Source organism: Emericellopsis atlantica (assembly GCF_019669845.1).
Source record: "Emericellopsis atlantica unplaced genomic scaffold F5Z01scaffold_10, whole genome shotgun sequence".
NCBI classification, from domain to species: Eukaryota; Fungi; Ascomycota; class Sordariomycetes; order Hypocreales; family Bionectriaceae; genus Emericellopsis; species Emericellopsis atlantica.
In genome coordinates, this window is record NW_025764712.1 from 195030 (window position 1) to 211054 (window position 16025).

Below are 16025 nucleotides of genomic sequence, written 5' to 3' on the forward strand. Positions count from 1 at the left end.
CGCATACCAACAGAGGCATTCCTGTTACGCTGCACCAATCGAGAACCGAGCCGCAACCTCCGACTGCCGCTTATAAGCAAGATATAGGCCGGCCAGATTACCCGATTTATTCATTGCCTGGCTGGGGTAGGGGTGCTTGGCCATAGCTCCCAAAGCTACTCGCCGAGCTACTCGTCCCCACGAACATCACCACTCATCGTCGGCGTCCGCGACCTCCGACAATATATCGATTGGCGCCAGAACACTCTCAAACGCGCGCTAGGCACGATGCCATTGCTGCGTCTTGATCAGCCAAGCGACGGTTGATGAAGGCCGAATACCCCCACCCCCAGACATACCTACATTCACGTCCAGCCCGTCTGTTGCCGGCAAGCCAACTTCGACACTAGATCATAGACGAGCCGCCATGTACAAATCAAAACAAAACGCCGGCCGGGGGGCCGGCATCCTGAGCGCTCTACAGGCCACGTCGATGGTAGATTCGAGAGCGAGTCTACCAGCAGGTCAGCGCAACTCCCGGGTGTATACGAGCTTCAGTGGGCTAACAAAATCCAGAGATCCTCGTAGCGATCCTTGACTACCTGCCAGTGGCCGACCAGATGCGTTTCGCCCGAGCGTCTCGACGTATGCAAGAAATGGTCTACGACGACACAAGATGGGTATCACGACTTCGAGCAATGGGGTGTTGGGATGAATTAGAGGCTAGGAAACGCTTCGAAGACGCAATCAAGAGGCGGCGAGAGGCAGCCCAACAGGCCAAGGAGCAGATAAAAACGCCTACAGGGTCTACGGCAAACGAACAGGCTGTCAATCCCACAAGCCCGGCAAGCACAACCTTGTTCGATGCGGCCGCCGAGGGCCACACACGGAAAGCGTCAGCGGACGAGGATAACCGCCGACGACGCATGTCGGAGCTCCGCGATGGGTTCGAGGCGACCAATATAGGGAATACCGTGGTCAAGGACGGCCCAGCCAGCAACCCCGATGCCTACCTCGACGTCTTCAAGCACTCCCGCAGCATACGTGGCGGGGCACGTCAAGAGTTCGGCAAGATCTACGGCGCTCTCGCTCCCTTCTACTTTGACCTCGTGCGTGCCACATCGCATGCGGATCCCATATTATTCAAGGCGTTCCGGGACCCAGAGCGCCAGGGCAGGATGCTCGCCAATTTGACGAGGTTTGCACGCAGTGACTGGGCGGCCGGATGCCTCGAGCGCGAGGAGAAGCTGCAGTCTATGGTGGGCATTTTTGAGAGCGCGGTGCTGCGCGAGTTTGAGCAGGGCTACGAGTTCTGGGACGTGGACGGGCGGATGAAGAGGTATGCGCACGTGCTGCACGAGCTCAATGGACAGGGCGGCGTGGACCTCTTCATCCAGAAGCACCCCATCTTCGACGACGCGGAGCTCCAGTTCAACCCCGTGGCCTGTCTGAGCCGTGCGATCCCGGACGAGATCACTCTCGAGCCTTCCCGGCTGTTCTTTGAGATGCTGCTCGCCAAGGTCAACGACCAGGCAAGTGTCATGGCACGGATATTCCCCCAGCCAGGAAAGGTCTTCTGGGGTCTTCTCGAGCGCATCAAAGACGACATCATCATGGAGTATACCACGCCGCTGTTTGATGAAGCTCATGACCGCAGCATCGCGGCCTACTTGAAAGCTGTGTCGGGCGTTTTCGAGCAGACCCTCCTCTTCTTCCAGTCTCTCACACCACCGCCAGGGTCCGGGGAGGATGTCAAGGCGAAGGCCAAGGAGCTCACCCTGCGCGTGTTTGAGCCTCACCTCGATCTCTATCTACAGGAGGAGCTCGACTTCTTCACGAAGCATGCGGAGATGGAGGTGTCTCTATGGGAAAAGAAGCTTTCCGAGCAAGACTCGACACTCGAGTCCTTTTACATGTCCAACATCAATCGGTCGGCCGACAAGAAGGATTTTCTGAGCTCGTTCAAGAAGGTTGTCATGATGCCCGTCACTGCGTTGCCTAGCATTGGCTCGCCGTTCGCTACTGCGTCGACTGCCTCAACAGCGAAGCAGCCGGTGCCCAACGGTGCCACAGGGGCCGCGGGACTGACAACGCAGCTGTCGAGACCAGGGACGCCCAGCCTGAGTATTCCCATGGAGGGTCGCAAGAGTCCTCTCCCTGACCAGGCCCCCACCGATGAACTAGCCGCCAAGGCTGCTCTCATGGCGTCCAAGTTGGAGGGCATCAAATCACTGTTCAGCATCGAAGTTGCCCTCAACCTGGTACATACCGCCAAAGTCAGTCTTGGCCGGACATCGGTCTTCATGACACTCGGCGGCCAGGTCGGCGAGGAAGCTCGCGAGCAGTGCGCCAACATGTTCGTGGTGCTCCTGCGCATCTTGGGACAGCGTCACGTCAAGCCTGGCTTTGACCGTGCCGTGGACCACTTGTCGCACTACAACCCACGCGAAGTCAGCGACCACAACCAGCAGGGTGTCGCGCCCCTGGTGACGTTTATCGAGCTCGTCAATGTCGGAGATCTGATTTCCCAGATGGTGGATGTCTTTTACGAGCAGCAGCTCGCGGCGCCCAAGATCGCGGACAAGGATGACTTTCTCGATCCGTCTGGCCTGGCGAAGAAGAAGTTTGAGCAGATGCTCGATGAAAGCGTCGCGGCTGGGCTGAACAAGGGCATCGACGTGCTCATGGACGAGGTCGAGTATCTCCACGGTACCATGCAGCTGCCCACAGACTACAACCCTGCGCCGAGCACCGCCGCCGCCGCCACCTTGTCGGGTGGTGATGCGGCCGAGAAGCCGGCCCGGGACGAGTCGGACATGGGACCCACGCCCACCGCGAAGCGCATCGTCGAGCTCGTCTCCAGCCACACCAAGATGTTGACCGGCACGACCGACAAGTCCATGCTGGACGTGTTCAACGGCGAGGTCGGGCTGCGTCTCTTCACGGCCATATGCAAGCACCTCAAGCGCCAGCGCATCTCGACCGACGGCGCCATCAAGCTCATTGCCGACATGAACCTGTACTTTGACTATGTGCGCACCCTGCGCAACCAGGACCTCCTGGCCTACTTCCGCGCGCTGCGCGAGTTGAGCCAGATCTACCTCATCGACCCGGAGCATGCCAAGGACATGGCGAGCGTCATTGCCGACGGAGATCGCTTTGCGGGCATCTTCAGAGCGGAGGAGGTCTACGAGTACGCACAGCGACGCGCGGACTGGTATCACGTTCGGAAAAAGGTGGAACGCGCCATGTATGGGTTAGAGTGCAGTGTCATGTAGTCCTCAATGGGACGTGCTGAACGTTCAACATCTCAAATGACGCATTGGCTGCGCACTGCCATTGCTTGCTATTCCACACAATCTATAGACACATCTCAATGGCTCGCTCCCCTCAGCCCAAGACCGTGCGGAGCCAGCTTCGAATCCTGAAGCAAGGCTGTTCCAGCATCTAGTCAAAAATTGAGCACCACCACACAATGCTTGAATCACCTACACTATTCCAACAGCGGCTTCCGCAGCCTATTTTGTAGAATACACATATCCCTCTATTCGATCCTCTTCTTGGCACTTGCACCGGACTTGACACGGCGCGCAGAGGGCCGGTTCACGTGGTGATCCGGGATCCAGCTCTGATCAGGCTCCACAGCGACACCAGTAGCCTCAACCGCAATCTCGTTCTCGGACTTGCCCTTGGGAGTCTTGGGCGCACCAGCAGCGGCGTTGGAGCGCTTGGGCGCCGGAGCAGGGAACAAGGCCTCGATCCAGGTCTTGTAGACAAAGTACAGGATGCCCGCGAACGCGCCAGTCAAGAAGAGGTAGAGAAAGATGCTGCATTGGCACTGAGTCAGAAAACAGTCAAGAGCAAGGAGCGCAGGTACTTACATCTGGGGATCAAGGAAGCTGACCGGGGCCTCGACAATGGAGGCGGTGTCGTCAAACGCAGCGACCTGGAAGATCTCGCCCTTTCCGCTGGTGATGACGGCAGTGAGCTGGACACGAACCTCCTGGGGGTTCATGTCCTGGGCAAAGGTGTAGGGCAGGCTCTTGGTCTCGCCGGCGGGGACCTCGACGTTGTACTGGACGGCGGTCAGGTTGCGCAGAATGGACTGGTACCGGGGCGCATCGTCGGCGACGGGCTTGGTGGAGACGAGGGCGCCCGTGACGAAGACGACCGTCATGGGCGCGTCGTCCTTGTTGACGATCTCCAGGAGGGCATTGGTGGGTCGGCCGTTAACGAGCTTGACGCCCAGGTCGGCGTCGGGGAACGAGGTGGTGATGTCGGCATTGAGGACGGCGCTGCCGTCGGCAGGGGAGAAGCCAGTGTCTGCGTCCTGGAAGCGTGTTAGACGGGAACGGGAGGGGTCAATTGGGTCATGGGTTGCGGCGCAAGACGTACCTGGGCAAAGACACCCAGGAGCTTGGTGGCCATGACGGCCAGAAGCGAGGCGCTGAAGAGCATGATTGACGACTGGATGGGCGGAGGACCGGACAGTTGAGAGGGGGGAGAGGGAGTGACGGGAAAAGGCCACCAAAGGAAGAAGAGAATGGCAGGATAGAGGAATAGGAGGAGGAGGAGGACGGAGGCGACGTTGCGGAGGCGAGGCGAGTCGCGAGGACGGAGCTTGGATGACTGCAGGCAGGGTCCATCCAGCCAGCCACCAACCGGTTCCTGCCCTGATGCAGCTTCCCCACGTTGTGATCTGGCCTTACCTCACGAACCCTCCCGTTTCTCACTGCAATTGCCCGACTGCATCACAAAGGCTGTTTGAATCACATGTGGTAGACTAGCAAGCTGAGTCAATCACACGAGAGAAAGAACTTGGGAATTACACAATCGCAGCGTGAGCTGATTGACACTGAAAGTTGTGTACTTAATGATAATAGACAGCTATGATGGGCGCGGTTTTCAGAGTACTATGAGTGGATGTAAGTACGAGGCAGCTTACATTCAATGCGAATACTTAATTAGAAAGACCTGCTCCGTCTCCCCAAGCTCTCCTATGGCAGTACTTATACTAGCACTCAACATGGTCACGCTTTATTAGCATCTCGTCTGTGACTGAAGGTACGTACCTTGCATAGGCTCAGGTCCCACTTTGACCACCCCCCGGCCCGGCCGTCGAATCCGACGTCAATTGAAGGAAGGCGCGCTGCGCTTCAAGAAGCTCGACTGACAAGCGGCGCCTGCAAATCGAGTCTGTCCACAAGCACCACTTCTAATCACTCACCACAGGCATATTCCTGGTCAGAACACGCACTTATTTGCTCTTATTGCTATTGCCCCAGGATATTTAGTGACATCTCAGTCATACAAAAGACTTTCACTCCATGTCGCGTCCACATGCGTAGACTGTCTCTCATCAGGGTAGCCCTCGGGTGCGCTCGCCATGGACAACCAACCCGTCGCCGATAGCCTGCGCAAGTCTCTGTTCCTCTGGACAGAGTTTGCGCGCAGGTGTCTCAACGAGAGACTGCCAATCGACAAGTTCCAGACCTTTGCCCGGCTCCTGTACCAGCAACACCATCTGCCGCCCGCCGCGATCGCCGACCTCTTCCTGCGACCGCATCCAAACGATTGCTACAGTATCGATCCCCGAATACCACCATACCTTCAGAAGCTCAGCGATCTGGGCTGTATCGATACCCCAGCCATCCTCAAGACGCTCTACAAGTACTCGTCGGCGCACCTGCTGCTTGAAGAGCAGTCGGTCGGTTCGGGGTCGCTGGCCAAAGACACCAAAACCCCAAATGGCGACAGTGCAGACGCGGAGAGCAAGCCGCTGCGATGGAAAAGCTCGTACTGGGTAGAAGAGGTCTTGTTCTTTAGAATTGTCAAGTCTCTTCACGAGGGCGAGGCGGTCAGGAACACGACGACAGCGTACGCGGTGCTCCAGGTCGTGTCGCAATGGATAGCGCTGTTTGTGGCCACGGCCTCAACGGCGCCGTTGGATGTCATGTCCCAAGCGTCTAGCTTGCGCATGGAATTGGGGTCGGCCAAGGCGGCGTTTGTGCCGCTGCTCATGCGGCTGACCGATAATGAGGCTGTCCTGAGAATCGTCAGCAGGCCCATTGCTCGAGGTACGTAGAGCCAGGACGAATCGATCCTTTGATTGCTCTCGGAGCTAACAGTGTACAGAAATTTGCAGGGAGCTCTCAGCCAATCTCGCTGATTTCTTGCCGCAGCTGGCCAACGCGGGGACATCCAGGCCCATGCTGGACAAGCTCGAATACTTTCGAAATAACGTCCTGGCCAGCTCCGAGCCCGTTGACAAGAAGAAGCAGGCCGTCGATGCCGCTATGAACGACATGCTCGACTCAGCGGCTGGACCGGATAGCTTCGAGGTCCGCCAGGTGCCCATTATCTCGACCCGGACAGGCATGTACATACACCTAAACGCCTGCCTCGCTGGCCGACCCTTAATCAACGACAACGTTTTCATCAGCTTCCTCAACAACAGATATGCTGGCGACAACCAGCATGCTGCCATGGACCTCATATTGGCGTCGTTTGACATTCTCGCCACCGCAGTCTTTAGGAGCAACGCACGGGAAGATGCTCCCCTGCTTCGCTCATTTCTCATCAACAAGGTCCCGCCGCTGCTCTTCCAGCTCCTCCCACCGGGCTTCTCACCCCAGCCAGCCGAGACGTGTATTACGAATGCGCTCAATCAGGTTGACACCGGTCTCTTCCCGACAGCATCCGCCATGTTCAACGAGGACCAAATCAGCAACCCCTATACCTCGAGCGTCAGAGAGGAATTCTGTGGAGCCTGTGTGCTCCACGGTCTCATCAACCGAGAGCGGCTCGAAGCGGTGCTGGGCGAGATGCCCATGTCTAGCCAGCCCGAAAAGAAGATCCGCGATAAGCTCGTGCAGGACTATCTGTCGCACAACCTCAAGCCGCAGGATTTGCTCGCAGACTTGGACAGGGACAGTGGCAACGTCGGCACTGTCTGCCATGCTATCGCTGAAGTAAGGCTCTTCTCCCATCATTTCAAACCGCGACTAATGCTGCGTAGATTATTCGAAGACAATGCCATGAGAAGGATACCATGTCCCTCAAGCTTCTCTGCATCGAGCTTGTCCAGAAACCACAGAGCTTAGATATTCTACTACTGTTTGAAAGTATCCCTACCGTGCTGGGACCTCTGTGCCAGCTCCTAGATCACTGGCGGTACGAGGAAGATCAAGCCGAGTATCAGCCTGTGTACGAAGAATTTGGCTCAATACTTCTACTGGCTCTCGCATTTGTATATCGATATGGTCTCGAACCATCAGATCTCGGACTGTACTCTCCGGGGTCGGCTGTCCGGAAGATTATCACACAGTCTCACGTTGGCCGACCCGACGCTCAGCTCTCCGCACGAGAAAAGGAGCACGTCAATGGCTGGTTACTGGGTCTGTTTGACACGGAAGCTGGTGGTCTCGGTGATGATCTCATGTCCTCATGTCCCCCACAGGACTTCTACTGTTTGGCGGCATCTCTGTTTCAGAGCATTGTCGTCGGATACGCCCACGGCTACATTACGGATGAGGCGCTCAAAAGTGGTGTAGAATGTGAGTTTCCCGCCCAGCACTGGCGCAAAGTCGTTGGCTGACAATTTTCTATAGATCTGGTTGATACGTTCCTGCTTCCGGCGCTTGTGCCAGCCATACGGTTCCTGACCGAGTACCTGTGGACAGAATCAGAGATTGAGCAAAAGGCCGTCATCAAGATTCTTCAACTGGTCTTGCTGCCAAGCGCCATCTCGAGCGAGGCCAATTCTCTGCTGGCTTCTGTGAAGAAGATCATAGCAAAGCCGCTTCACAATGCACTACAGACCTATCTCCACAGGCGCGACCCCAGCAACCAAGATATCCAGCCACTGCTTAACATGCTGAAGGAGAGCGTGCCTAAATCCCGCCGGCTTGGAGGGGCAGACATGAGCGAGATCACGGACTGGTGCCGAACCGAGCCACACGGGCTTTGGAGCAGCCTGAAGACAACGACGCACAATCTCATGCAGTGGACTGCCAACCCTGGGTTGAATATGCCCACCTCATACTCACACCGGCAGTTTATTACGGCGGCGAGGTTGATGGGGCCTGAGCAGGTCCTCCGGCTGATCCTTGAGGAGCTACGGCAGCAGATCCGGGGGCTCTACGAAGCCAATGGCCAGGAGCTTGCTCACCAACCGGAGCTGCCGAGTCTTGTTCATGATGTGGCAGCAGCTCTCATCTGTGCACCCGACGTTACGAAAGAGCCGCCGGCTGCCTGCACAGAAAACCCCCCCGCCTCTCAACAACTGCCTGTCCAACGGCTGCATACGCTCCGCGAAGTCCTGAGACTGGAGGCTGAGAAGTGCCATGAGATCCAAAAGACAGACCCTGTGCTCGCAGACATTGTTGTCCGCCTGTACCGCAGAGTGGAAGGGCTCATGGCCCTTCCGCAGGTCCCCACGGATCTTCTACCACCGTCCAACCTGAACGACATGGGTGCTGGCATGGATATGATGAACACAGATCTGAACAACATGTCTGCAGACATAGACATGGGGTCGGCTGTGATGGACGACATTGGTCTTAATGGTGGAGGAGATGTGAACATGAACACAGGCATGGAATCGCTGGCGGCCAACAACGGTCACCACGACCACAATATCAACGGCAACGACAATGGCGACATGATGCTGGATGGCCTGCCTTCCATGAGCGGGCTCGATGGCCCTCCGGGGGGAGATGGGGACGCCAACCTATTCGACGGGCTGGACGATACCAACCTCGACCTTGATACTCTTGAGTGGCCGGATGCCATGAACATGTCATGACGGGCCCCAGTAGCAGGAGATTGGAAATGCAAAGCGAAGCCAACATGGGCAACATCGGATTGATCACAACCGCGCGGGTCGTGAGAATAACAAAGCTGCGGTCAAGTCATCCCCTGCACCATCATCTCGTGCCATACTCTAAACATGTCCCGTCCGAACGCTAGGGCCCGCGCGCGCGCAAGAGTTGCGCGCTAAGGAAGCTGATTGGTTCAATTGGACTCGAATTGAGACGGCATTCGTGTGCAATCCCGGGCCCGAGTGTTAGCCTACGATACCTGGTGGAGACCTACCGCTCAGCTGGCTCAGACTTGGGCATTGAGCTCTCAGGACAGTAGCATTGATTACAATATGTCCGAGAACATCATCCCGAGGAGACCGGCTCGTGATTGCACTATAGTTATGGCATTAGCGTGCGAGACTGTATAAGAGGCCTTCGGGAAGCCATCCACTCATCACATCCGTTCACTCTATCTTCCCCTTCATCACACAAGGCCCAAGAAAACGTATACATACTCGTCCGCCAACCCAACGACTGAAGCAGACATTCATCATGAAGACAATTGTTGCCCTGGGTGCTGGCCTTGCCGCCATGCCCCTGATCCGCCAGACCATGCGGAACGTCGTGCTGCCATCCGACTCGTACAAGCTCGTCGTCGTAGCCCCCAACACGCACATGCTCTTCCCCCTGGCCATGCCTAGAGTCCTTGTGCCTGGGGCCATGTCCGAGGATAAGGTCCTCCTCCCCGTCTCGAGCCAATTTTCCGAATATCCCAGCGACAAGTTTCAATTTCTCCAGGGCACGGCCGAGAGCCTGACCCCGGAGAGCAACCAGCTCAGCGTCAAGAGCGTGGACGGGAACATGACAGAGTTGAGCTACGACTATCTCATCATCGCCACGGGGTCATCGTCGCGCGACAACACCCCTTGGAAGACACTCGGGACCACCGAGAAGACAAAGGAGCGCCTCTTTGAGATCAGGAATGAGGTCGAGCAGGCCAAGACCATCGTCATCGCAGGCGGAGGTGCCACGGGCACGGAGACGGCCGGCGAATTCGGCTTCGAGTACGCCCAGTCCGGCAAGAAGGCCGTCTACTTTGTCTACAACGACGAGCTGCCCCTCGTCGCCGACATGATTCCCAAGGTCCGCCGGCAGGCCAAGTTGGAGCTCGAGAGGCAAAAGGTCAAGCTCATTCCAAACTCCAAGGTCACAAAGGTCACCACCGCATCGGGCAAGGAGACCGTCCTCGAAATCACGGACAAGAGCGGCAAGACGAACGAGCTCAAGGCCGGGGCCTACATCTCCGCGACGGGAGTCATTCCCAACGCGTCGTTTGCACCCGCCTCCATGCTCGACGCAGGGGGGTTCATCAAGCAGACCACCACGCTCCAGGCCGAGGGCCACGACAACATCTTTGTGGCGGGTGACGTGGGCTCGCTCGAGATCTCAAAGGCCATGGTCGCCGCGGCGCAGACCGATCACCTCGTCAAGTACCTGCCGGGCCACATCCTGGGGGGGGAGGCCATCGCCACGTACACGCCGGACACCAAGAACGTCTATGCCATAACGCTGGGCAGGAGTAAGGCTACGGGGCAGATGAATGGGTGGAAGTTGCCGGGATTTATCGTCTCGCGCGTCAAGCGGAATTTCTTTTCGGAGCAGGCGCCGGACATGGCCAAGGGGAAGAAGACGTCGAGTACCACGTTTGAGAAGTAGAAGCAGAGTTGGGAGATGGAGCTGGAGCTGGATTTTGTGTTACAATACGGGGATTTCTAATATATTAATACATTTTCGAGAACATCTACAGCTGGCTCACCTGGGTCCTCAATCTTCGACAAGGTCTATAACATATAGGCTATAATCACACTGGACCTGTACAAGCGTCAGCGCTCAAGAAGGGCAAGCACTTTTTGAGTCAGACCAGACTGATGCCAGAAGCCCAAATAATTTCGAGGAGGCGATCAGCCCCTGAATGCGAGTGCGGTGTGTCAGGAAAGAGCCTAGATTAGCTGATCTATGTATTTGTTCAACTTGGCCATGCTGACAAGTACATGCAATTGTTAGCAGTCTCACAATTCGAGCAGTCCACGAAAACCAGACGGTTATTGGCTCGATACCCAAACTGACTCCATAGCCTCAAGATCTCGCGTGCTGAAAATGCGGAGAAGCGTCTCGGTGAGGCATGCGTGGTGTAGAGTACGTAGATACGTAGCGCCATCCGTACAATTCGCCACGCCTGCACGTAGGGTCTCGGGGGGGAGTGGTCCAAGAGGGGAAGAGGGGGGAGGTAAAGGGGCATTCCTGCACGCGTGTGAAGATCTCGGTGTTTACTGCAAGCGAGGGGTAGGATCATCCTCGTGGAAAAGATGTTCGTTCTGCCGTTTGTCCAGCCGCGTCGAGTCAAGTGTGGTGGTGATGGACGAATCTTGGGGGCGGACCAGAACACGCTAGCTTGTGTCGAGACCTCCATCGCAGGTCTTCCGGAACAATTGAAATATAGCAGGCCTATTCACGGCCAAATCACAATGACTGTATCCCAAGGTCCTTGTCTACGGATGTGGTTTCGCAATCGAATGCACATCGCGACAAGGGGCTTTCCGCGGGCATGTCTCAATCGGCCAATAATTAGAGAATCGATCGGCTTTATCTCGAAAAGAGCCAAAAGTGACTGTGGACGGGTAGCCTTCCAAGACGCGTCTAGCATGCACACCAGAATACGTACTCGCAAAAGGCGGCAGCTGTTGTGCTCCCCTACGCCGCAGGACGTGGTAGGGTGAGCTACATCGCGGGCGACCCTCAATGTCAGTGCAAGTAGGTTGCAAGGCTAGCCTCTTGACGTTGCGTTCGAGACGGGCCTATGATGCCATTAGTGAGCCAAAGGCGCATAGCCTTTGCGCCCACTGTCATGGCTCCTCCCGCTCTGCGCGCGGCACTTGGGCGACGATATCCGTTCTATTCTCTGGACGGCAGCAAGCTTCGCGTGGCCGCCATCTTTTTTTTTTCTTCCTTTGCCCTTTGATGCCAGCAGAGTCACGCAGGACCCATGAAGAGGAAGATGATGCAACAACCGTCATACGGCATGTGCGACAAGCTCAGCTCATGCCTGCTGCTACCACGCGGACAAGCAGCTTGTGTACCCGGACCACTTGTTCCCCATCATCAGGTCGGAAATGATATCAGTTGCTCGCCTCCCGAGTGACGATGAACGAGGATCTTCTCGCCCCCTTGGTGGACGTGTGACGGCATAACAGACGTCGGCGGCAGACGCACCAAAACGGTGACCGCTTTGGGGTTGGTCTAGGGGTGCTTGCTGACATCATCGGTGGCGGCGGGTGAAGTCACCGCCCGCAAGGGCTCCTCCGTCCACACCACTGGCTGATTGGGACGGTGACTGACTGCCTACGCCCATTAGCGAGCTACGTTAATCTCAGGAGCCTCTTTTTTTTTTCTTTTGTGGTCTCGTCCGTTTCGAGGTTGTCGAGAATGGCGCCCGTTGCGCGGAGCGTTTCTGCTTGTGCGACAAACGGGTGGGCAGGTGAGGTCACCGTTCTGGGCAGCCGGCGTGCTGAAATGGACGGCTCCGTTTTTAACTGATGTCATGTCTGCGTCCATTTGCTGGGGGACTGGACTGGAGCGCGCTCGAGGGGGGGTCGGCGCGAGGCGCGTCGGCGCTTGTTGTCGAAGTGAAACTCGAAGCAAAGTTCCGAGGTCGTTGTCGTGTCCACGAAAAATATTTTGTTCAAACAAGGAGCGAAGGAATTCCACGCGTCTACAAGCTAATGCGTGACTTTTGGGGAGGGGAACGAGGAGAGGGGATGGGACGGCCTCGAGTCGACGGGCATGATGGGAATGTCACCTGGTGCGTGTCATAAACATGGGATTTGCTCGCCTGACCTTGGCTTTTGGCATCTTGGAAGCCCGCCAAGAGCGGCCCAGCGGGTCTTCTAGGCCTGTAGGCAGTCAGCCCGCGACGCCGTGCCGCCGTAATCTTACTTGCAGTGCACGGAAAAGGCGCCTAGGGGGAGCAGAGATTGGGCGTGTGGGGCAGGAACTTGGGTTCTGGGCTTTGAAGGCTGTCCGGCGCCGGTTCAGTGCTGTTCTCCCCAAATCAACTGGACCCCTTTTTGTTTGACCAATAGTTCTGCACAAATGAACAGTTTAGAAAAATTCACTGAGCAGGAGTCCAGGTCGCTGGCAATCGCAACAGTGACCTGTCGCGCCCCAACGACTGGATTGCTCCGCGGCTGCAGGGTCAAGGCTGGGCGAGAAAGAGATGCTTGGCTGCAGGTGAGCCAATGACATCATGCGCGGCCGCGCCGATCTTTCCGTGTTGGGCGGGTTTCAAAGCAGCGGTCCAGCCCAGCCTACTGCAGTCCAGTGCTCTGCCGCTTGCGACGCCGGCGCAAGCCTCACAGACAGTCAGACAGGATGCAAAGAAGCAGACTGGAACTCTCACTCACCGCGACAAGTCCGCCAAGGCCCCTTCGAACAATGACCAGCCTGGTCAATTGTTGTTCAAGGTGCCACCATGTCATATCGCCCACTCAAACAAGTGGCCCTCGTCGCACACGATCAGCAGGGTCTTTCCCAGTTCGTCATTGTCCACCGTCAGAGCCTCCAGTTTTCTCAGGATGTCTACATCATGCGGTCCGAGTGTTTGTGGTGTCCACTGTCCAGTGCAGTCTCCTGCGCTGTTAGTGGGAAGTGGGTGCCGTAAATGGAGGGGTGGGGTGGCAAAGGACCCTGAATCTTCCCTGCACCACACACGCTTCGAAGACGTACGTGCAGCCAAAACCCTGCTAGGTTACGCCATCTCGACCATCCACAAGCAGTCCGCTACGTCGATCCCTACGTCGAGCTAATTTGTGCCAGTGCGTGAGGACAGGAGGCTACCTGCTTACAGTCCGTCAACCCGTCCAGTCCCCGCTGGTGCTCGTCCTCTCCATCTCCATTATAAAGTCCCCGAGTTATCCTCCCCGTCAACTCTATCGCTCATCATTAACCACCACCACCATCACCATACAATAGAAACCAAAAGCTATTACACGGCACAGCCTCTCAAAATCCTCTCCAACCACCAAAAGCTCCTCACTATTCCACCAATCGTCTCACTACCCCACCAACAACAATGTCTTCCGCCGATACCTTCGCCATGAACATCCCTTCCTCCACCTCTCCTCCCACAGACATCTCGTCGTACTCCCGCTTCATGCACGAGCACACCAAGCGACAGATGGAGGCCCAGGGCGCCCTTCCCTCTGAGCGTCGCCAGTCGACCTCGACATCGTCTCAGCAGCACGGCGCTCGCAGCGGGCGCAGTTCCATGACGAACGGCACCAGTCCATCCGAGTAAGCCGGACGGATTGCGCTTCACAGCGACACGAGTGTACCACTACAACGGGCGAGGTTGCCGCCGCCGCCGGTTCTGGCAACCGGTCCCAGCGTCGCCATTGAGCGAGCAGGGAATTCCTTTTTTTTTTTTAACGCTATCACGAACATGCAAGGAGTTCAGGTTTAACTTGGGAAGCATCATGGGCTATGCATACGGGGCCTAGGAGTTTGAATAAGCGAAATCTCTACATTAGGAGTTTCAATACGATATCCTCAGATTTACGGATGAATACCACGTCATCTTCTGGAGAAACATTTTTTAAACAGTGAAACATGTGACAACATTTCTGTGATTGAAAGGCAAATACCTTCGTGATACTTGCGACAACGATTTAGTTAATGCACTTGGCCACAGACTTCTTGTTCAACTAACTACTTTTTAACCAGAACCAGCACTTAGACCTTTCGTGACTAAACTCGGTGGTAGTGACCGATGGTAGGCAATCAGCAATCCAATACGGAGTACTTATGATGAATGGGATATTCTGCTTAATCTCCCGGCGAAAGACATGCTTGTAAACTATAGACCACACTACACCAACGACGGCTTCTTCTTAATGCCCAGCATCGCTGAATGATCCTTCTTCTTCTTGACAACTCTCTTGAAGGTCGGTGCCGTTGCTGCTGCACCTTCAACTGGCGTCTTCACAACAGCCGCCGGCGCAGGGGGCGGAGGCATCAGCGCCTCATCTGAGCCAGGTATGGGCGCGCTGCTAGATGAGGCACCATTTGTCGCCTCAAGATGCCCAGGCACCTCATCAATCTCCACCTGTGCCCTGCGCGCCGCGAATGCTGCCTTGGCCGCAGCTTCATCCTCTGCCTCTAGACGCTCCCTCTCCTCGTCCTCCGCTCTGACAATCGTATCGGCAAAGTCCATCCCCTCCTTCTCTGATCGGTGTATGCGTGCATTGCGCTGGCGGATCTCGTCCAACGCATCGGCCGCCGCCATCTCACGCTTCGCATCTTCATTCTTGGCCTCTAGCTCCGCCATGGCATTCTTCTCTTCCTCGCCCGCCTCCTCGGCCTCCTCACGTGCCAGGCGGTCTAGGCGCTCGTCTGTGGACTCTTCCTCCGCCTCGCGGTTGCGCCACGGTTCGTGGTTCCGCACGGCGCCCTTCACCATGGTGTAGTCGTGTATCTTGGGGTCGGTGCGGAAGATGATCTCTGCGGAGCAGCGGGTGCAACGAATGTAGAATCGGAAGATCTGGATTCCGAGATACTTCTCGTCGGGTGGCGTTTCCTTCCTCGAGCTGCGACGTGTTAGCAAACGGTCACCATCTTCGTGGTCGTCGTCGCCGCCGTTGATGAGATCAGGTACCTACTTGAACTTTCTCCCTTTGTATATGTATTCTCCACATGAAGTGCATCGCCTGGAATCAGTTAGCCATGCTCGTCGCGCGCCTTCAAGAGAACGAGACAACCTACATTGCGAACGGCGCCATCAGGCGCACAGTCTGTACCTTTGGACCTGACTGCTTGGGCCCGCGACGACGACCCAGAGCCGCTGGGTCGAAGTCGGGAGGGTAGTACTTTTGCAGTACTTTTCGCTCAGACATGTTGTCGGGCTCGGGGGGCTGTCGCGACCAGAGAAGACGGGGAGGAGGACGCGCTCGACTGTCGAGTCTGGTAGACCAAGCGAAACTGTGGCCTAGAAGTTAAGGACGCTGTATGCGCGCTTATTCACTTGCGTGCGCGTGCCAGAGAGGCTGGCGATGGGCGTCGGCGTTGAAGGCTTGATGAAGACGATGGAGGTGAAGCAGGTCATGCGTGAGGTACAAAATCCATGGAGGCGCGGAACGGCTCCGTCCACTGATAAGATAAGCCCCGCGAAATGCAAGCGCGCTCCCATAC

The 16025-nt window shown here is 56.5% G+C and overlaps 6 protein-coding genes across 6 annotated transcripts; 4 read left to right on the plus strand and 2 right to left on the minus strand.

Annotated features, from left to right (window-relative positions):
- Nucleotides 1-406: 406 nt before the first annotated feature.
- F5Z01DRAFT_620266 (exocyst complex component Sec10-domain-containing protein) lies at nt 407-3257 on the plus strand (the record flags this gene model as incomplete). The annotated part of the gene is made up of 2 exons (XM_046261131.1): nt 407-503; nt 556-3257. 2 exons carry the CDS (start codon nt 407-409, stop codon nt 3255-3257), a joined length of 2799 nt encoding a protein of 932 aa, XP_046119170.1.
- A 133-nt stretch (nt 3258-3390) lies between these two features.
- F5Z01DRAFT_44081 (uncharacterized protein) lies at nt 3391-4643 on the minus strand. The gene is made up of 3 exons (XM_046259768.1): nt 4375-4643; nt 3861-4309; nt 3391-3806 (listed from the first exon to the last, which is right to left on the minus strand). The coding sequence occupies exons 1-3, from the start codon at nt 4435-4437 to the stop codon at nt 3524-3526; spliced, it is 795 nt and encodes a 264-aa protein (XP_046119171.1). The 5' UTR covers nt 4438-4643; the 3' UTR covers nt 3391-3523.
- Nucleotides 4644-5010: 367 nt separating this feature from the next.
- F5Z01DRAFT_44123 (mediator of RNA polymerase II transcription subunit 5) lies at nt 5011-9060 on the plus strand. The gene is made up of 4 exons (XM_046259775.1): nt 5011-6056; nt 6115-6950; nt 6998-7535; nt 7590-9060. The coding sequence occupies exons 1-4, from the start codon at nt 5366-5368 to the stop codon at nt 8783-8785; spliced, it is 3261 nt and encodes a 1086-aa protein (XP_046119172.1). The 5' UTR covers nt 5011-5365; the 3' UTR covers nt 8786-9060.
- Nucleotides 9061-10654, plus strand: F5Z01DRAFT_44124 (uncharacterized protein). Its single transcript, XM_046259776.1, has one exon. It carries the CDS (start codon nt 9336-9338, stop codon nt 10497-10499), a length of 1164 nt encoding a protein of 387 aa, XP_046119173.1. The 5' UTR covers nt 9061-9335; the 3' UTR covers nt 10500-10654.
- Nucleotides 10655-13911: 3257 nt separating this feature from the next.
- Nucleotides 13912-14574, plus strand: F5Z01DRAFT_673202 (uncharacterized protein; the record flags this gene model as incomplete). The annotated part of the gene is made up of 2 exons (XM_046264912.1): nt 13912-14132; nt 14562-14574. 2 exons carry the CDS (start codon nt 13912-13914, stop codon nt 14572-14574), a joined length of 234 nt encoding a protein of 77 aa, XP_046119174.1.
- F5Z01DRAFT_652560 (cell cycle control protein cwf16) lies at nt 14406-15936 on the minus strand. Its single transcript, XM_046263286.1, has 3 exons — nt 15600-15936; nt 15497-15544; nt 14406-15424 (listed from the first exon to the last, which is right to left on the minus strand). Exons 1-3 carry the CDS (start codon nt 15728-15730, stop codon nt 14707-14709), a joined length of 897 nt encoding a protein of 298 aa, XP_046119175.1. The 5' UTR covers nt 15731-15936; the 3' UTR covers nt 14406-14706.
- Between the last annotated feature and the right edge of the window lie 89 nt (nt 15937-16025).